We start from the raw sequence: 22,517 nt of genomic DNA on the forward strand, positions 1-22,517 counted from the left end.
AAGTAGAACTTTTCTATGCAAGGTAATCATCTGGAAACGGAAATAGCAACTGGTTGTGTGTATCAACTGGGGGTGGGAAGGAGAGGAGAGAGCTTCCCCTGGAGACCAGAGGACAGGATGGTAGTGGGTCTTGGCTCAGGGTCAAACACTTGGGGCAAACAGAATCTCGTGGAAATCAAATTGCAATAAAAGTTAACTGAAATTCATCTTTTCCCCAGATGAATCAAGGCAACCTCTCCTTCACCAACCACTTGTACTATCAAGGAAGCTGTAATCGTTCAGGGAACATCTAAAAAAAAAATAACTTTGACCTCTAACTACAACACTTCCATTTAAATACAAGAACATGCTTAACTCTAAAGGTTTTCAAACATCTAGGTTAAGCTAGGCAATAATTCTGCATTTACTTATATCCCACCTTTTTTCAAAAACAGTTTTCAATTATTTATAAAATGTATCAAGACAAAATAAGTAAGAAATAAGAAAAAAGAGGGAAATGGAAAATGAGGACAGTAAAACTAGACGGAGCCAATGTTTTGACTAATTACGTTGTGAGCTCCTTGCTGGAGGGGCTACAAATCCACTGTGAGCATTCTGGCAGAGGGAAATAAAATCTTTACAACACGGATAAAATCCACAACCTAAAAACAAACCAGCTGCTGGGAAGCATCACTATTCCTGGTACAGACAGCAGAGAAAACCATAACAAAGTAACCCGGACCTCCAAGGCATCGCCCGTTACAGGCCCGGCTCGCAGCAGCCCTCCATAGAAGGCCCATGATGATCAATGATGGTCACCCCTTTCTGTGCCCTAACTCTGAACAGGTACTGTAAATCTCACTTTATAGGCGGGATGCTGAGGCTCACAGAGGCTGAGCGCCTTTTCCACGGTCACACAACACGTAAGTGGCTGAACTGGGCTTCCCACTCCGGTCTGCTGCTCCCTCTCACCGGGACACACGGTTTCTCTGTGAGCACCGGCACTCAGGCATGGTGGGCAGGATGATGCAATGGTCCAGGGACCGGGGCCATCTGATTGAACAACTTTATTTGGTGGGGGGGGGGGTGCTGCAAGTGAGGCCTAAATTATGATCTTTTCTGTCTTCATTCGACTCAGTGCTGAAACAAATAGTCTGAAAATATAAGCCAAGGCGCTGGCCTGGATGAGTGAAGTCTCACAACTGCTAGTTCCTTGCCTACAATTTTAGGAAGCGATGACTGAAACCATTGTGTTTCTCTACTACCTAAACTTGCACTTGCTTATTTCTTCCCTTTTAATTTTCTCTGCACAGTGGTCCTCTTCTTTGTATATATCTCTCTTGGCTATCCTAATCCTCCATATTATTTTCCCCTGTTTGGATGTTTTAAAGCAATTGGTGTTTAGACTCTATCTGTAGGATGTTATGTTTTCAGAAGGAAAATCAACGTAACGTAAGGGAGCCTTCCCAGGCAGCAGGGACCTTTAGGTAGTCACAGCCACAGGCTATGCCAATAGAAGAAATTAAGGGATGAAACCTCAATGTAGAGATCTGGTATCAATTTATCGTGTGACTCAAAGCAAACCATTGGCCTTTAGGACCCATTTTCTCAGTACTTCTGTAAAGGTGTCTTTATAAGAAATAAGCAGGATCCAGAAACTCAAAAGAAATAAAGGGTAAGCCTTCAGAAAATCAGATTGCACTTTAATGAAAACAATGTATTTCTCAGAGTTCTTCTAATAGCTTCAGGCCACTGATCTTCACTGTCAAAAACTCTGCAGGCTGAAGGGGCTGTTTGCTAAAATTAACAGAGATAACAGATGAAAGACAGAGATCCACCTCCCTCAGCAAGTGCCAAGGTAAACGCAGGTGTCAGGAGGTGGAATGTGCCAGACTAACATGACCAAACACCCCAGAGGGAAACACAGACGGGAGAAGCTATACTCACGCCAAGGGCAGCCTGGTAGGGAGCATCTGACGGGAAAGTAAAGGAGGGGCCAGTCGTCACGGGGCTGCTCGGGGGCGGGGTCACAATTAGCCCGGTGGTGCTTATATGAACCTGCAAGAAGAAAAAAGTTACTAAACGAAGACTGTATTTAATGGAACAGATTACACTGGCTAACCCTTGGCAAGGCAAGTCACATTAAAAACGAAACTCTAAAGTTTCTGTTAATTTGGGAGAGCAGAATCCCTTTCAGTTTATTTCATCCAAATTTACTGGTTACCTAATTAGTACCAGGCAATTTTACTAGGCGCTGAAGAGTCATACGATGAATACCGGTCCCTGCGAGGCTCCACACACAGAGGGCGACCGCTGCTCGCCTTCACAGTGACACACTGCCTCCTTTGTACGGCACACGAGTCAAACTGACCTCTCAGACGCTCAGCCCGGTGCTCACTAGCGTCCTAACCGTGTCCCTGAAGACCCTGTGAAGGTAGGTTTGGCTGAACGCTCACCTGTCTGTCAATATGTTAAATCTATGGGAAAGCCTCATGGTGTTTGGCTGTCGTCAGGATCATTTTCAGGACTGCCACTGTCCAGTGGGAACGCACGGTTAAAACGCAGCTGCCTAGACACGCCTACAGCAGCCAGGTGCTCACCAAACCTTTACAGGAACAATGTCAAGCCAAATTAGTTGTTTTCAAAGGTGTCTTGTCCAGGATACCACCCAAGTTCAATTAACTTGAAAGAAATTGAGTTATTCGGGTCATTTCATAGCCTGTGTTCAGCTGTTCGATCAGTTTCGCTCAGGGTGCAAAGCAGGCCCGGCCGCAGGACGCGCCGTGTCACTCGGTGCCGCAGAGCAGGGCAGGGCTCCTGCACGAACGGCTCCTCCCCCGCTGGGAAGGGAAGCACTGTGGTTGGCCAGTACCTTGTTTCCCCAAGGAAATGATGACACACCAAAAAAAATGTAGGTTTTTAATAATAAAAATCTAATCCTAAACAGTGGCCTCAATTCCCATAAATTAAGAAAAGGACAAAAAAAACTCAGAGATTAGTTCCCAGATGGCCTGAAGGAAGCTTTCAGTGTCCCCGTGGGACAAGCCCTACCAAGGCCAGGTAATCAGCATTACAGCGTATAAATTATTTTCACAAATAACTCCGTGTTATGCATTGAATCCACCACCTTCTACAACACGGCTGTATCTATTAGTCTATGTATTGAGTGAACCTAAGACTTGAACCCTGGTGGATCCAGGGGGTGCCACTAACTAGAGCTTCTCCCCAAACCCTCACCTTCTGCCTCTCCTGTGAACAAAGTCCATTTCCAATCTAATTTCTAATGGGAAACACTCGGGTTTTTCATTCTGGCCTTTAGCTATTTTACCAGTGACTCCAACTATACACACACGCCAAGGACAACCGTAAGTTGGCACCACACAAAAGAGGAAGCCTTTCTCACAAGACACAATGAAGCTCCCCTCAAAGCGGACATCCCCCTCAAGGAAACTTTGGGGCAGAAAAAACGCACCAAAATACAGCTTCCTGGGCCTGACCCTACAAATATCTGAGCGAGATTTCGTAACTGACTGACGTTTCTCCAAAAGCCCCAGGGTGGGAGTCAGAATGATGCGTCTCTAGACCCCCGAGCAGCTGGGCCAGAGGCTCCCCAGTCACTGCCATCGCGACACGGGAGTGAAGCACTGAGCCCGGGCAATCCTGCCAGTGCCACCTAACGTGGCTGTCCCTAGCACCGCAGCAAAGGAAGAGACGACGTCACCAAAGAATGACTGAAAGCAGAAGCACAAGAAGCAGGAGTAAACCGACCAAGGCTAAGCAGGTCCTGCATAAACGCCCTGGATGGGGACAATTTAAGTTTCGGTTGGGCTCACCCTTTTCTCATGGAACTGTGAAAATCAGTTCAGTCTGCTCTACAAGAAGGGCTGCGAGAAGAGGGGAAAGAGCTGGGAGAGCGAACGGGAGAGGCTAGGTGGGCCTGCTTGCTTCCCGAGGCGACGCAAAGACGCCGCAGAAACACGTAACCTTATGAATCACTCCTCCAGCTGGCAGAGGCCAAAAAATACTGCAGGTGTGGTCAGAGGAGCACACGAGACGCCTTGGTTACCTGTACTATCATGTGCACTTACAGATGTCAATCACAGGCACCTGTGTGAGACTCTGATCTGGTGACCCCCTGGAGAGGACGGGCTAGAACTCATCTTCCGCTTTGTGCGTTTGAGAGTTCAGCCACCACCCGATAACCACTAACTATCCCAGCAGGCCCTGTGCTCCCTTCCTCTGTCTCGTCACCAACCTGCTGCCTGGAGTTTGGATGTGACAGAGATCGCTAACTGCCACACAGAAACGTGAGCATGAGAACCTCTCCATGTGGCGCAGAGGGGAGTGGAAGGCTCCTTCGTCCCTGAGAACTCTGTGGCACCCTCCCATCAGCACTCAACTCCCTCCAGCTGGATTCCACTGGGACGAGAGAAAAATGAATAACTTCCTGAGGCCCCTTACTTTTGATTTTCTAATAAATGCAACCAAACCTAATCCTAACTAATACATGAAGAGGAAAAAAAAATGGGAAAAAAAATTGAAGGTAAAGGCCAGCATGAGTAAGGAAAGGAAAACAGCAAAGCGGCAGATTGCAGGGGACGGTTCCGCGCGGCCCCCGTTAAATCTACAGGCAGGGCCGTTGCTGGCGAGGGGAAGAGGAGAGCCCTGTTTTCAACGGTCTCACAGGAGCCATTTTCCCAAACACACGATCTCCACGGCTGGGAGAGTGTGTGCACGTGGCGTACGCTACACATGCTCAACGCTTTACTGTGGACTGAGGTTCCCTTCACCGCACACAGCGCCCTCTGTAAGTGGTGTTTTCTGTAAACGCAGGCTGGGGAAACCAGGCAGCACTTCAAACAGCTCCCATCCTCTTCTAGAAATAACTTCCCCCTGAGGCAAAACCCCAGCACTGAACACAGAGTGAACCGGAACGGGGGAGGAGGGTGGGATGGCTGGAGGGGAAACCGTCCTGATGGGACACAGAAAGGCCTTGTCTCCAAGCTGCTCAAACCCAAACCCAAACAGCTCTGCTTTCCGGCTGCGTTCCCAGCGTGGGGTGGCCGCGTCGGGCGTGCTCACACCTGACTGCCGAGCTCCCTGCGAGACACGGACGCCCTCAGTTTATCCTCCTCTCTCTTTTAATTTTCTCTACTGCCAAAAAATCACTGTTCATTCTTTTAAAGCTATTCCCATTCTGAATTGTCACTATTCTTAGCTGAAGCTTGTCTTTTATTTCAAGAAAACATCGTTGTGCAAAATGTTGCTAGGTCACCCGATGAAACGTGCACAGTTAAACGACTGTGTTTTCCGTCCATGAACGGCCGTCTTGATTAACCGCTCCCTCCTCCAGCACCTCGTACAAAACCTTCAGTTTCTAACTTCTAACTCAGATCTACAGCCCACATCTATTTCTCACACGAGCAGGATTACTTACGTGTAGAATAACATGGCTCCCCTTTCTACCCATTTTTCAAGTGACTCATTCATTTAACAAGTGCTTACTGAGCGCTTGCTGTATGTCTGCCATTTGGAATATTCTCAGTGAACAGAACAAAGACTCCTGCCTTCCTCACACTCATGCTCCAGTCCCGTGTGCGCGCGTGTGTGCGCGTGTGCGTGTGCATGTGTGTCCCATCTTCCTCAATGAGATCAAAAGTTTCATGGCGCCTCCACCAAGAAGGCACCATGAGACCACAATGCCACTCTGACAGAGAATGCGTGTAACCTGAAACATGCAGTCTGAATCTCAAGGAGCAGGGTCCAATAAATGAGGCTCAGAAAAAAATAATCTTTAATAAAATTGTCAAGGAATATCAAAAACTATATAGTAAATTTTTATTCTGTGGTCCAAAACAGGCACTTGTTAAACCATAAACTTTCTGAGGACCAGGGCCATATCTGTCTGCCTCTTTTTCTTTGAAGGGGAAATAACTTCATTTTTATATTTAAAGGGAAAAACCCCATAGCTATATGGTGAAGTACAACGTAAAATCTGAATGAATTTTAAAAATGAAACGTGAGATTGGAAAGAAATTTCTTCTTACAGCAGGCTGCTCTGAACGAGGCTGACCTTTGAGTGAGGAAAATACAGCCGTCACCAAAGTGGATAATGACAGGAGTCCTGTGACTCGGGCAAGGCTACAATCAGGCTTGTTTTTAGCCCAGAATTAAAGCCTAACACAGAGAGGTCCTGTATCTTACACATCTTGGCTACACACTGCCTGGAAGGCTCTAACAGCAAGGCGCTCGATCAACGTGTGCCAGAGAATGAACGACTGTTCCAAGTCACCCGTGTGCTGTTAATAACAAAAGAACAATGTGTGGCTATATTTTAAGACAGTCCAAAGTCCTGATGAACTCATGAGCTTAGAAAAAAAATGCAAGGCCAATTTCTAATTTAAATTAAATGTTTCTTTCCCTCCTTTCTCCGTAACTCTGACCGGGAGGCCTAACTGCCAAGGTCAGCTGCACACGTGCAAGCAGCTGCGAACACCGTGAGTCCGGGTCACAGCTTCTTGGCCGAGTCTAGCTGGCGAGGTCCCCCAAACCAGCACTGTGAGTTGTTCCGTAAGACGGAGCGAGGGGCTTGGTGAAACCAGTTGGTGAGGTGGCCCTTTTGTGGCCGAGCTGTTGTCCCTGTGTGAGCACCTACCTGAGAGGGGGCACTGCAGGACAGCCCAGACAGCTCACTGATGCGCGCGGCGGCCGTGGGGTTGCTGGAGCTGATGAGGACCGGGGGACTGATCTCCATGGAGTGGCGGTTCTGGGACGCCTGGGAGGACTTGTTGGCCATGGTGAGAGACGTGAAGGAATGCCGCTTTTTGGTGTTCTTCTTGGTATCGGAGTGCTTTGGGGCTGTGCTGCTCTGGGCTGCTGCCGAGGGACCGTCCCCAGCGTCAACACCTGGCACAGGAGGCTTGTCCCACTCGATCAGCTGCTTGGCCGCCGAGTTAAACTGCAAAAGCAACGACAAACCGACACAGGAAAGTTAGACAATTCTCAAGGATTCACTGAGGTTTATTTTCAACATGATTTTATCCAAACTTTAAAGTTTGCCTGTGCAAATATCTGTTTATTACATGTGAGATGTCTTTTCCCTCCATATTGGGGTTTCACTGTATCTATCTCACAGATAGGTATTTTTTTTTTTTTTTTTGGAGACAGAGTCTCACTCTGTTGCCCAGGCTAGAGTGAGTGCCGTGGCGTCAGCCTAGCTCACAGCAACCTCAAACTCCTGAGCTCAAGGGATCCTCCTGTCTCAGCCTCCCGAGTAGCTGGGACTACAGGCATGCACCATCATGCCCGGCTAATTTTTTCTATATATATTTTTAGCTGTCCATATAATTTCTTTCTATTTTTAGTAGAGATGGGGTCTCGCTCTTGCTCAGGCTGGTCTCGAACTCCTGAGCTCAAACGATCCACCCACCTCGGCCTCCCAGAGTGCTAGGATTACAGGCGTGAGCCACCGCGCCCGGCCACAGATAGGTATTAAACCAAGAATAATTCCAATGCAAGACTAAAAAGATAAAAGGAAAAAAATTAATGAGAATGTTCAGAATGTCTAATTTGAAAACTTGCCAGTGACAAATGAAGATTTTAGCTCACTGATGAAATTCAGAGAAGAGCAGTCGAAAGGGTGTATTTGCCTGAAAATCCTGGTACCCAATAATGGCTGTGTATTTGCTCAGAGCACGACTGAACATCGAAGGGGCAACTTTTGGGTTTGGTAAAAATGAGCAGGAAGACAAAGTATGAAACCACTCCACATGCACTTCCATGTAAATTAACCACCTGCCTCTCTGTAAGCATTTTGGGGAACCTCATAAAATAGTTGGTAGAAATTCTGAATCTGTTTTTGTCATATCATTGCATCAGTTATCTTCACATGCGTTCAAACTTTAAATCATAACAAGGTAAGACGTGAAATTCAAGTCCTGTTGGCAAGCTAGCTCCGTTTCTTTGAAAAGTCCCAGCGTAGAGGACAAGGGGTCAAAATCTGTGCACTGCGCTGATAATATCAGCAAGAAAGGAAAGAACACAAGCCTTTTGTTTTCCCCAAGGTAAAATAAAACATTTCCGGCAAGCTTCAATGATAACAAGCTGCATGAAACTTACCTAGATATTACAATAATGAGAAAACATTGAGCACATAGCTTAACTTCTCATAAAAAATTGAGATGAAAAATAATAAACTTTTCAAAGGTAATTTAGGTAATACTAAGGAAAAATAGAGATTTTTTTTTTTCCCATTTCAGTATTATACACTCAGCACTTCACAAATGCCTTTATATAAAAATAACACCATCCTGTGTTTTTTTCTATCTACCTAAATTGCTTGGACCATGTCTTCTCACCGTCTTGATGAGACCACCCTACTAGGAGCGTAGAAATCCTGTCGGTCGATGTTTTATGAAATGAACCTGCCTGGGCACAGCCAGCTCCTCCGAAGCTGTGTCGACTGCAGCTCAGCAGCCAGTGCTTCTGCAGATGATTACAAATTGACTGACAGTTTGCTTCCGTGGCTCCCTGGGGACTCGAATTCAGGTGGCTTGTATGACCTATAATTAGTAGGATAAATCTTTTCCAAAAATGAACATATCTCCTCTTCAGACTTCAAGGAGTTTTCCATGGGATAAACTTTCAAAAATAACAGGCAGTAATGCCAGATAACACCCATCAATGCCTGAGGTCAGAGAAAGAGGATGATGCAGACTCCTTGTGGTATGTGTTTGGGGATCAAGAAATGAGCAAGAAGACAAAGAATGAAACCATTCAACAGGCACTTCCATGTACACTAGCCACCTGCCACCCTCTATATATGTTGGGGCAACTTCATAAAAAAGTTGGTGGAAACTCTTAGTATGTTGTTGTTGTATCATTGTGTCAGTTACTGGTATTAAAGGCTGGCTCTATTAGAGCACTATAACGGTGTTTGGCCAGGAGATCCAGAAGTTACAAATCCTACCTCAGTCTAGGAGAATCCAATGCCCCAAAGCAGAAAAGTAATGAGCCGTGGTGGGAGTGGCCCTGACCTGCAGTGAGCCGCATTCGGGAAGAGTCTCTTTCCCGCACGGGCTGGGCGTAAGGAGTCTGCGCACTGAAGAGACTGCACTTCCCCGGCCCAAACCCAACACTCTCATGAAAGGAAGGGCCAGTGCGCCCCGCAAGGCCAGAGAAAAGGAGCCAAAGAACGGCTCCTCCACTGTGAGCTTATCTAGACCCCTAGGGACAAATCCTCACAAGCATGAACCTAATCAGTGTGCTGGAATCTGACCATCAACTCTGCACACCTGTTCTGTGGAGTAAGCAGAGTTGAGAAGACTTCCTCCTCATGGAGGCCAAAAATATAAATAGAGGAAACTATCACATCTACTTGATATCGTGTTTAGATTAATTCTGGGGTCAAACAATAGGCTCCATCAGCGGTGCCTGTCTTGAAAGATTCTGAACTATTACCACAGTCTCGTCATGGTCATACCTAGCCAAGCTTCAGTTATAGTTAATATTGTGTTGGTATTTCAGGGTTCTTTATGCTGTGCTCTGGTAGAAACATCTGAGAATTAAAGAATTATTCCCTATATTTTCTGCTGTTTTACTTACTAGAAAAATACTGATGCTTCCTTTGTGTCTTTTTCCATATCATATACTTTCCATTAAAATAAATACACATGGAGCACCTATTATGTGCTAGGCGCTGGAGATCTAGAGGCAGAGAAATGGTCTCTGCCCTTAAGTAGCTTATAAATGGACATAAAAATAACAGCATTTTCCATAATTTCTTACATCTGGCTACTTTTGCTCAATAATATGTTTTTTAAGATTTAGCCACATTGCTCCATGAGTCGGTAGTTCTTCTTAATTGCTGTGTAATATTCTACAGTGTGAATATACTATAATTTATTTATCTGTCTACTGCTGATTGACCGTGGGTTTTCCTCCCTCCCTCCCTTCCTCCCTCCCTCCCTTCCTCCCTTCCTATAGGTTTTGGTCACTGAGAAAGTGCTGCTGGGAATAAAATGCCTTCTGGTGGCCAGAAGCATTCATCTGAATACTAGAGTATGTCCCGGAGTGGAATTGCTGGGCCACAGAGCTGGCATGCTTAGAAAAATGCAGTCACATGCAGAAGCACGTGTGTGCAAGCAGATAGATCTTGGTGTGGCAGAACTGCAAGCTGGCAGACAGAAGACCCCAGTTCTAGTTTTAGCACAGCCATTAACTACCTTTGTGACCTTAAGGAGTCACTTTACCTCTATTGCTCATAGCTTCCTCATCTATACAATAGGTAGGTTGGAGCCCATGATTTTATGGTTTTTTAGCTCTCCACATGTATAACGCGTAATCTCACTTTAAACGGACATGGTTCATTTTTCTATTTCTAGTCCTCTACATGGCCTCATATATTTTTTCTGCATTTCGTTTTTACGCATGGACAGTAATATTTGTAAAGATGTTATCATATTTTAAAATTATTTTAGATTTCTTCTGAAGCAGGATAGGTTAGTATTAAAAACTACTGCTCCTTGCTTCCTTTATAAGTTCCAGAGAAAATCATAAAGTTAAGACTAGTTGGTACAGGCATTAAGTAAGTCTGGAAGAAACTTAAAGAGGGTTTACGTGTAACTTAACCTTTGGTTACAACAGGAAAGCAAAGATCTGACAGCTTTTAATGGAATTTTGATAAAATTCACTTATGAATGTTTGTTTGGGCTCAGTAGTGTGGGCTTTCTCTGACATTTACCTAACCATGACCTTTAATGTTAGCACTGCACTCATCAACTGCAAAATAAATTTGTATCCTAAAATACCTTCTTTCAAGCATTTGGTAAGGAACTCTGATAAGATTCCAGTTGGATACAGGGTAAAATTCAGTATACTGGAGCTAAAAGCAGGGACTAAAGGGATTTATTCTTAAAATTCTTATGTGCCCTTTTGAGGAAAAGCCTAAAATTTAGAAAGAATTTGTTTTTGAGAGTTATCAAAAGTATTACAAAAAAATGAGAGGAAATACTGTCAAAATAATAAACAAGGCAGCTTAACAAATATTAAAACATTTTGTGTGTGGTTGCCCTCTTTGCTGAAGAGAATGTGGCCTTTTTAAAAGACAGAGCTTACACTTTTTTAAAGAGAAAAAAATTTCTTAATGAGAACTAAGTTGAACATGAAGCTTTACAGATAAATCAGTCTCTAGCTTTTGAACACTAAAGAAAACAAATCATAGGTTTGAGAGGAAACTATTTTGACTCACAAGCCTCTAGAGTATCTCTGAACTAATCGTTTTTTTATAAAAAGCAAATACTTTAAAAACATATTTTAAAAGTGATGTATGTTGATTATTTTTAAAATGGAAACAAATAAATAGTGTAGAACATCATGAAGTACAAAGTAAAAGGTTTCAGCCAGGTCCCCACTTCCGTCTCTCCAAACCCGTTTCTCCAGATGTAATCTGTAATCCCAGATGCACAGTTTAGAACAGACCCTTCCATGTATTTCCTCTGTAGATGCTGTTATACATGTATTTACTTAATTTTTAACACAAATGAAGCCAAGCAATGCATACTATTCTCTCCCTTAACAATATTTCATAAGCATCCTTCCATGTCGGTAGGGACAGGCTGACAGCACGGTATTCCATCTCAGTCACTTACTACAGACATCCCGGCATGCTTGTGCAAGCACATCCATAGGGGAAACTCCTAACAGTGAAATTGTAAAATCAAAATGTAAGCTTGAAAATATCTTTTTTGAAGAATATTGCCAAATTGCCCTCCCAAAAGGTACTGATTTTCATCATCCCCAACAGTCTATAAAAGTTCCTGTCTTCCCAAGCTGTTAACTGTTTTAGGTAGTATCAATAATTTTTAAGTCTCTATTAGTTGGAGAAAAAACTATATTATGTTTTAATTTGTATTTCTCTTTGTATTAATGAGATTAAGCATCTATGTTCTTTTTTCTAGGATTTACTTATTCTTACACTGTATCCATATTTCCATTGGGTTGTTGGTATTTTTCTTATAGATTGATATAAATACTCCTTTTATATTACACAAAGTGCTCTTTATATAATATGTATATACATATATTTATGTCTATCGAGTCAAAAATATTGTCCCAATTTGTTTTTTAATTTAATGTACGTTTGTTATAAATATTTATTTTATGCATCAATGTATCGATCTTTTCCATTACAGCATCTTAATTTAACATCATACTTTAAAAATTCTCTTATTCCATAATTAACTATTTTTTCCCTACTATTTTGATGGTATCTTCTTCCTGCCCTTTCTTTTTCCATCTCAGTCTGTGGACCATATGACCATCTGGTTTTGTGTGAAGAGTAAGGTAGATCCAGCACTTAGCACTTTGTTTTTCCTCATGACTCAGCAGTTGTCCTATCACCATTTAAATAACAGTCCATCTTCTCCTCCTTTATAAAGCTGTGTTTTAAATGTAGCACTTCAACATTCTACTGCAACCCTAGGTCCAAGGTTCTTTCCCCAGGTAAGCCAGACACTTTGAAGAAAAGCTACGTGACAGAAATGCATGCCCGTTTATATCCTCTTAGCAGAAATGAGAATATTTTCCCTCATGTTCTAGTCCTTTGCAAAATGCTTTTTATATATATATAATGGCAATGAGGATTTGGTATTCCCACTAGTCTTGTATTCTTCCCTGCAATTTAGGTAACAAGGTTTTTGTTTCGGGATGACCTGAATATAAAAGCAAGCCCAGTCTTCATTTATAATACAACACTTACCCACAGAAAAGGAGTAACTAGAGAGATTGAAGAGTTTACTCAAGAATCTTTTAAAATTGATATGAAAGCCTTCTTCAGGCAGCAGCTCCATTTAGGTCTCTGCAAATATTTGTTAAGTAAATAAAAATGTTTGTCTCTTAGAAATACTGAGGGAAGAAAGTGCTGCCTGTGGACCAGCACTGTGCAACTGAAATACAACACGAGCCACATGTGCCATCTTAAAGTTTCTAGTAGCCACATTTAAACAGATAAAAAGGAATAGGTAAAATTAATTAGTAATACATTTTATTTAGCCCAATATATCCAACATGTTATTACGTCAACATGTACTCAATATAAGAAATCACTGAGATAGTCACATTCTTTTTTCATACTAAGTGTTTCAAAGGCAGTGTGCATTGTGCACGTAACACCCTAACTCGGTCTGGACGAGCCACATTTCACGTTGCTCAGTGATGACATGTGTGCTGGATGTCACAGCTCTGGGCCCTCCATGGCTCGGGAGCGGAAGGAGGCTGTCCCACAAGGTGGCTGTCCGCCAGAGGCTCATGAAGCATGAAAAATTTGCTGACCAGAGAAAAGGCAACTGAAGCTACTCCCCGGACCCCCTGGGCCCACCTTTCTGAAGCCTCCCAGGCCGTCAATAGTTCACTGGGAGCAGCACCAGCGTCACTCACTGAAGCAGCAGGACAGTGAGGAACACAGACTCCCAGTACCAACCTCACTGCAGCCCACCTGGGGAAAAGGACTTTCAAAGCAGCCGTCTCACCGCGCTAGGTTAGGAAGGTGAAACATCACTTACTGAGCTCCTTGTTTATTTGCACTATCTTCACCTCTGTCCGCCCCAGCTGTTAAAAAATAAATAAATAAGCTAGAACTTTTCTTTTCAGGTTTCTGATTTTGAAACGGAAGGCACAAAGGGAGGGTACATGTCATTGAGAGCCTAAAAAGAGTTTTAGCTTAGGAAGCTGAACAAAGAACTGTCAGAGAAAACCACAGGAAAAGCCCTGCACTTCACGTGGAAAGCTCTGGGTTGGAGTCGGGTCTCTGCCCTTGCTGGTTGAGTAATCTCGGCTGAACCACGCAGATCCCACCACGGCAGTTTCCCTAGCTGTATGAATTGGGATGGCAGCGTCAATTCTGCATGCCTCAGTAGAAATACGCGTGGGTTAAAGTGCTTTGCACCCTCCGAAGTGCTACAGGAACCTGAGTTATTCTCACCACTCAGAGGAGTCCCAGCTCGTCAGTACTTGCTCCGTTGCCTGGGGCAAGTCACTTGATCTTGTGTGTGCCGGTTTCTCATATGCAACATGAAGTTGGATTTAACGATCTGCAAAGTTTTATGCCTTGGTAAAGTACAAATACCTTTTCTCAACCCCATACAAAAATATCCCATTCAAAATACTTAACAGGCAGAGACCTCTGTGTCAGGTATAGAGCCCTCAGGTCCTTGGTGACGAAGACTCAAACCTACGGGAACCTCTTTCTCATCCAAATGTTTTCTGAGTGACTATTAAGAGCCAGGCACAGTACCGGATTGGGGAAAGAGGGAAACAGAGACACGTGCTCTCTGACTGAGAAAAGAGGACCTAGGACATAGCACGATGGATTTCTAAGACTAAGGGTAGGAGATGCAAATTCACGCGTCTGCAGAGCTCGGGCAGGGGAGGTCAATGAATGAGGAAGGCCGGATGCGACCCACAGTGAGTGGTGGGCACACTCTGGTGACCTGGGAGCGTCTGCCCTCTCTCAAGGGGCAACCGCTTGGCAGTGTCTGCTGATTTTTTTTTCTTTTTAAGGAAAGCTAGAAATTAGGCTGACGTAAAATGTCCTGATTTTATATCTTAACAACTAATTAAAACAAAATCACTCTGCAAGCTAAGCATAAAAGTCATCTGGAGTCACACTGGTTGGCAATCTCTGATTTAGGTAGGAAAAAATAGAGAAGAAAATAGCAGGGTAAGAAGAAAAGCAAAAGGCACTCAGAGTCTACAAAGAGACCTTGCAAAGCTTCCCAGGCCAACCATCCAGCCAATGCCCCAAGGGGGAAAAAAAAAAAGCAAAGAGATTCAGAGAGAGTAAGAATAGTGGTAGATGTTATTAGGAAGACAAAATGACAAAAAACTAAGAAAAGGCAGTTAGTGGCACACAGGAGGGCAGTTTCAGGGACTGGAGGGGCCAGAGGTTAACTGCAGGGAGCAAGAAGGCAGGGGCAGCGGGTGGGGTAAAGGATTCTCTGAAGAGTTTTGTCAGGGAAAGGAAGAAAAGAGGGAGAACCGTAACTTGAGGGCAGTGCGGTCAAGGGATGCATTTATGAGGGAAGCAAAAGGTGGGTCACTTTCCTATATTAAGGGGGAGCCAGGGGAAAGGGAATCACTGACACTTAAAACAGAAAAGACATAAATGAGGTGACCAAGTTCCCGGAGGATGGAAGGCCTGGGAAGAGAAGATATTAACAGCAACTGCAAAGGAGGAGAAACCCTTCGTCAAAGTGAACCACGAATGTGCAGAAAAATGTAAAAGAGAAAAGTTCAACCCTGAAAGCTAAGGCTAAAGAGGTACTAAACCTGTTACTTCTGGAGCAACAGATGTACAATCTATTAAATAATTACGGTGCTAGGGAGAGAGACCGATGGATATTTTAAAATCGGCCTCCGTTCACTTTATCGTGCTTACTGGATCTGACAATACGTGAGGTTTTATATGCATGTTTCTTCCTATTTCATATTTGTGCACTAAATGCACATCATAAATCAGAAACGCCCATTAACTAAAAGTATATATTCCAACGACACATTTTATTTTCCAGAACCTGATTACCAGATGTAGGAATACTATGGAAGAAATACACATGTATCTCCAGGGATTAAATAAGAATATGGAATTGTCATTAAATTCTAGGTAAAAATTTGTCAACGTGAAATGATACACTGACAGCAATTCCACAGTAACGTGTAATCAGTTAATAAATCAGTGAACACCCATGCCCCTGCCCCGGATACCTAAAGGGTGTCTGGGCGTGTACGGGGGCTGTAACAGGGCGACCACCAAGAAGGAACCTGGCACAGAATATTGAACTGGGGATATTGACCTTCATGACTTCGTTTAAGATCTTCCATCTTCTCAGCATGCAGAGAAATTTTTGCTCCACATGCATATATGAATCGTAAGAGAAACAATGCCATTAAACTTTATCCTAAAAAGCAACACTTAGGAAAAATTATCCTAAAACGCATTCCTTTTTCATTATAGAGAAGCTTGTTCCCCGTTGATTTAATAATTAAGATGCTTCTGTTCAAGCCATTTAGATGCCAGGTATGCACACACATGTCCAGAGCAGTACAGAATATTCATTCTGTCTTCCTCACAGGACAAAAGAAATGACTTACCACTTGGTTTATTAAACTGAAACAACACTGCTGATTAAAACCTTAGTTACGAGCAAAATTTAGAATGTATTTAACAATATAATGTTTAAAGAATAAAACTTAAAGGACATGAAAATATTATGGTTTTGAGTAATTTGAGATTTTTCTCTTTAAAAAGGCAACATCAGATATTTTAAATTGTGGAGTATGAATCATTTCTGAAAATTAATCCCTTATGTGTTAGAACTTGGAAGTCTTCATAATTTTTTATGAAAAGTGAAAATGTCCTATCCGCTTCTGAAGCACAGCTGGATAGTGACAGCGACTCTGTACCACCCTCAGGGGTACCAGCCCCTGTGCTCTGAGGCCAGCGCAGCGGGGGGTGCCGGGCAGCCTGGGACGGCAGGAAAGAGGCCGCGATTCGCTTCTCAAATCCTGGCTGTGCCTCCCCTTAAACAAGACTCTTGTCTAAAAAACAGTAAAAATAATTAACTAAATTATGGTTTAGCTACCAGAGTGTTTATTACGTAGTCATAAAAACGGATGGTACTACAACTTGTGGAGAAAGGCAAAATCATGTAATATCATTAAAGGATAAGGAAAAAAACGGAAGCACATTCACCAGAATTACATGTGATGAGATTTAGGAATATTTTGTTTCCTTTCCAAACTTCCTGGAATATGATTATAGAAATAAAATGATTAAAAATATTCTTTATATAAGCTATGGCTCCCGAGGAATACAAGAAAACAATAAATCATCTACAAACATGACTGCACTCTTAGCACATGCGAGGGCTATAAGAATGGTACAAACGGTACTGTACAAGTTCAAAGCAAGGAGGAGGGTTTCTTGTGTGTTTGCTTGTTTCATAGAATTTGTTTTGCTGCATAGGAAAATTAGGAAAGAAAGGCTTCATGAGAAATGATAGTATTTATTTGGACCTTGAAGAAAGGGTGAGCTTTCTATGTGCACAGAGAAATATCCCTGAAGGGCTGTAAAGGCAGCAGTCCCAAGGTATGTTTTCCGGGAATGACCTGTAAACTTAGCCAGGGCCCTGGGTACGTGTAGGAAAATGTGGCCAGGTTAAAGAATTTGGGAACCCTGCGGGGAGTCATTGTGGATGTTAGACACCATTTGGTCGTTATCGTAGGCCTCTGGCTAAGGCCATGCAGGAGATCTGCATTTTTATGTTCTATGAAACTACCTAGAATACCGGAAACTGCCCGTTCATGCAGTGAGAACTCAATAAACATTAACTGATCTTTACAATCTCAGCTCCCAGAATGTTTTCCTGATAGAAAAGAAAAGGAAACTCTTAAATTAGAAAGAGGCTGCTGAATAGTAGATGCACTATAAATTGACCCCAATAAAGTTCCTGACCTATCTAAACAGCTCCTTTCCAGACTGAGTCTCGGCCACATGGATTAAGCAGCTGCCCCTGCAGCTCGGAGCAGCCTTTGCTCTCGAACGTCAGGAGGCAGCGCTCACCTTCCTCTGTCATCGTGGCAGAAGCAAAAGCAACAATTACTTGCATCAAGCTGGTAACATTTGGAAGATACAAAAACCTGCACCATGGGACACAGGCCCCAGTGCTTTAAAAACAAAAAAACTACTCAAAAGCAGACCCCATGTCTTTAGTCAGAATTAAGGATGAAAGTATGGTGCTAGGCAACAGAGCAATGCTCCCTGATTTCTCGACAATATCTCTAAATGCCACTTACAAAAAGTAATTTACTTCAGGTTTGAAGTGGAAATTTGGATGCTAAACAATATAGTAATTATCTTGTTCCAACTTCCCTACAATTTTCCTAAATGTCTTTTATAAACATTGATTTAATATTTTAATTTTAAAGGAAAGGAATACATCCAGAAATATAAATGACACAATATCTTTTTATATAGTTCAATCAACTCTTTGATTGTCAGATCAAAGACCATTATTTTGTCCTTCTGCTATCACTATTCTCTAAAGGAAAGAAAGGCTTTAAGTTAAAAAATAAAGTTAACACCACTATTCTTAGCTCCTCCAAGGGTCACCTTGGCAACTTCAAACTACGTACCTAAAGCTCCACTTCTTATTCTTTGGAACACAGGGAATCTCTTCCAAGTCCTCACTCCACAGAGGAAGGAGCCAGCATCCCAGCCTTAAGGCCAGGGTGCACCCTGAGTCCCACACATTTGATTTCCCATTGTCGAGCCTGATAACATTCTCTATTTTATAGCCACAGAAATGTCTCCTAAGGTTTACCCATGGGTTGATTCTAAAAGCTGAAAACAACAAAGCAGACCTCATCAAACTGTACACTGTAACTATGTGAAGTTTATTGTATGTAGCTTGTAACTCAGTAAGATTATTTTTAAAATGGGGATCCTGGACAATAAGGCTATCGACCTCCACTCTAAGTAACCCGAAGGAATAATCTTAAACAGGTGAAAATTCATCTCAGAAAGTAACAAGGAATCTTTCTTTTCTTAACATTTTATTTTTTTAGTTGATAAAACTGTATATATTTATCATGTACAACATGATGTTTTAAAATATATATATTGTGGAATGGGAAATTGAGCTAGTTAACATACATATTACCTCACACAGTTATCATTTTTGTGGTGAGAACATTAAAACTTACGCTCCACATTTTTCAAGAATACAATATATTATTATTAAATACCGTCACCATGTTGTTTTGAATTTATTCCCCCTGTGTAACTAAAATTTTGCTTCCTTCGACCAACGCCTCCCCACCCCCACCCCCAGGGATTCTCTAGGCAGCCAGCCCTGCGCATGCCCCGGTCCTACCTCCGGTCAGAGAGGGCAGACTGCGCTACCACCTTATGCAAGGGATTGGAGCACCCGTGGAGTTAGTCTGGGGAAATTCTAAACTAGGCACATCCAAATAACTAATCTAGTTAATAAAAAATCTCACTAAGATCACACAGCCCCGCCAGCTTTGAGGAACGTGACTTTCCAGTGTAAAATATACACCTAGGTAGTGAATGATGGGAGTATTAGCTGAAAATTTTAAAAGTTGGCAAAATTTACAGTTTGTTTTTGGTTTAGAACCTTTTTGTTCTAAGAGTTCACAGGTCGCTGATTCATTCATTGAAGCAGCATTTACTGAGAGCCTACGAGGGGCAGGCACCGTGCCCGGACCTCAGGCAACGAAGTAAACCGGCAAGACCGGGTCCTGGCCCCAGCCCACATTCTGACGGGGGCAGGGAGGGTGGGAGCCGCAAACCACATCAGCAAGTAACTTAAAATAGTTAAAACAGATAGGAAAGAGTGCTGAGAGGAGCAACAAGAACAAGCACAGCCATCATTTACACAGCTCTTGGGAGGTGCCGGGCGCTACTCTTCAGTGTCACTGGAATTCATTCACCCTGTGAACAAGTCCCGTTACTTCACAAGTGCGGAAACCAGGCCCAAAGTCACCCAGATAAGCAGTGGGAGAGCCAAGACGCGAATGCTGCCCCCTGTTTGCCACCATCACAGCCCCACGTGCTTGCAGCAAAGCAAGTGGCAGGAGGCATTACGGCAGATACGGCAAGAGGGAAGTCTGTCAGCAGTGACATCTGGGGTGAGACTGAGGAACGGGACGTGCAGCCGTGCTTTCTGGCAGTGACTAAGGAGTAGGAACAGCTGTCTGTGAGGCCACTCCTACTTCGTGCCATCTGCACATTATATTATCTATAGCAGACGAGCAAGTTGCTAAATAACTTTTTTGTTGCTGGAAAAATTGAGTGAGTGATATTTCAAATAAATGACTAAGAATCAAAATAAAATGAGAAACTTAATGAAAATTTATAGTTCACCATAAGCCTACAATATACAATAATGTCTGAAAAACATCCCAAATCCCATATTTAGCACTTACTTCATTCAGACTTTTTGCTTGCTAGGAATCATGTCATCCTTGTCCAGATGACTGTTAAACTTGCATGAGTCAGCTCCAAACTAATGGGGTTAAAATCTTCCATTGTATTTTATAAAAAACTGGTGTTCTTGAACAAAGAAAGAAGCAGGCTACTAATTTCTTTTTTTAACTGCATTCAGTCCTTAACAAAAACTCCCTTTTATACATATCCTGCCATGGTGTCTTCAAGAATTCCCTCGGCTTCCCGACAAAACTCTTAACCTTTACCACTTGCCAGTTTGCTTGAGTGAAGGAAGAGCCGGTCTCCTCGAAGGCTTGACCAGAGAGGGGTCTGAGGAGAGAGTCTCCAGAGAAGGGCGCATGTGATCACAGCAAGACAGCCCTCATCTTAAGAGCTGGACAAGGACTCCAAGGGACAGAATTCAGGGCCATTTATATAGCCACTCTTTCCCCTACTCACTTCCCCCAACCAGATTCTCCTCCATGCAAGCCTCAGAGAATTCTGTGCTCTCCTGTAATACGCAAAGTGCTCTGCTTTACTCAGAGGCTTGTCTGCAAGTCCCCACGGCACCACCGCTGTTGATCGCCTGACTGCAGCGCATGTGGGGCCTGCAGTCCAGTCACAGGGTGTCCAGGGAGGACAGGGGGCGGGCAAACCCCAGCGGCGTTTCTCACCACCGCGGTCCTCCACTCAGTCCTCTCTCGACCCCCTCCCAGCGCTTAGCTCCTTTCAAGTCACGGTACCCGCCTAACTCCACAGCTCCGTGTTTGAGCCTCTGACCCAGAGATTCTACTCCAGGTCCACAATCCTACCCCAGGCCCACCCTGTTTAGAGTTTCTGTCACAATCATGTTCCTTGGGCATTGGCATTGCCAAAGCCACGCAGCAGGAGTGAAGCAGGAGCTTCAGCCTCCCTCATTATGCACGGGGGTGAGGTTCCTTTGTTTGATCACTACTCTCCTCTCCTCTCCTCTCCTCTCCTCTGGGTTATGGTCTAACCTGAGTTCCACACCACTATGCGTAAGACATGGCGGTGCCAGACCCTTTGAGACATATCATCTCACTCCATCTTCTCAAAACTTCTGGCAGGTAACAGTTTTTGGCAGCACAGTGGGGAAAAAAAGCAAAAGCACCTAACACTGATGGAGATTTCAATGTTTGTTTACAAGATATAAGAAAAGTTATTTACAAATGAATTTTTGTAATACAGGCTGTCTTTATATTGGAGACTGGGCCCTAACACGGGCCAAATACGAATCAGTCTACAGAGCAAGAGAAAGACCATTATTCAGGAAAAAGCCTCAGTTTTTGATTCCTACAGTTTGCGTTACCACATCTGAGACTGCCCTGTAAGCCAGTTTACATTATTGAAATAGTTGAATTTTGATAGGTCGCCATTGAAATCTGCCTCTACTTCATTCCCCAAGGGCTAAACCAGGCATCAGGAATGCCCAGATACTCTGCTCCCTACCAGGAACTTCATCCTGCTGGCCTGACGTCAGGGAAATGTTCGCAGGCTCCTAGAGAATTTGTTTACCGTATCTCAAGTGGTAACAACAGAAAAAAATATTCTTAACTCTCAGGCAATCCTTCCTGTACATGATGTATGTAATTCTGGTGTAAATGAGGAAAATGCTCATTTGATGCTTGAAAGAAAAGAGGCAGAAGAATAAAAAGACTTTCCACTTGGGCAGAAGTTAATCTTTTCAACTTAAGTCAGAGTAAATAATCGTAATGACTCGAGTGACTCTGGACTTGCCGTGGGTGGATCCTCTATGCCCGTCTGTGCAATGCTGCGCCAGCCCAAAACAAAACACAGCAATCCTGCGCGTGCAGCAGACCAAGTCTCAGCACGCAGCATTGATAACACCTAACAAGTAACGACAGGCTTGCATTACTAATCTTGCGCTCACCCATGCTCTTGCGAGCAGCCATTCAAATACTTGGAAATGCTTGTAGTCTTCCATGACCCACAGTTAGCATACATACATGATGGACAGGAAGGATTGCTGGAGAGTTAAGGATGTTTTTTTTTTTTCTGTTGTTTACTTTCAAAGGAGGAAAAAATTATTTCAATAAACAGGAACATCTGAAGGGTATGGACAAAATTCAAGACTCATACATGGTTTGAATTACTTTCCCATGGATATACGGTAGTCAAATTGATTTTTTATGAAAACTTTGGCAATCTCACCGTGTACAGAGGAAATTGAGTGCTGGCTACAATGACACAATTTGTCATTTTAGTTTTCGGAATCATGCCAAAACAAATGCCTCAGATAAAAAGATGGCAAAATAATGATGGTAGTTTTTCATTTTTCCATGCTTAAGATACATGCCTTGATATTTTAAACAACAGAATTACTTTCAATTCCCCAAATAATCTGCGCTCCCTCTTACTTCTGGCTTTTGCACATGCTGGTCTCCCCTGTCTGGATGTTCCTTCTGCCATAAAATGCACCTTTTCCATTTGTCTTGGTAACCCCTGTTTATCTACCACACAGATAGATACGCACTACGACCTCGCTTCTTCC

At 43.3% G+C, this 22,517-nt stretch overlaps 1 protein-coding gene across 1 annotated transcript in view; it reads right to left on the reverse strand.

Annotated features, from left to right (window-relative positions):
• SH3RF1 (SH3 domain containing ring finger 1) overlaps positions 1–22,517 on the reverse strand; it is a 150,117-nt gene that overhangs the window by 31,035 nt on the left and 96,565 nt on the right. Inside the window, exons 5-6 of the mRNA XM_069493716.1 lie at positions 6,635–6,937; positions 1,927–2,037 (exon numbers count right to left, since the gene is read on the reverse strand). Coding sequence (XP_069349817.1) covers positions 1,927–2,037; positions 6,635–6,937 — 414 coding nt within the window. The remainder of the gene's footprint in view (positions 1–1,926; positions 2,038–6,634; positions 6,938–22,517) is intronic.

Source organism: Eulemur rufifrons, chromosome 18, assembly GCF_041146395.1.
Source record: "Eulemur rufifrons isolate Redbay chromosome 18, OSU_ERuf_1, whole genome shotgun sequence".
NCBI classification, from domain to species: Eukaryota; Metazoa; Chordata; class Mammalia; order Primates; family Lemuridae; genus Eulemur; species Eulemur rufifrons.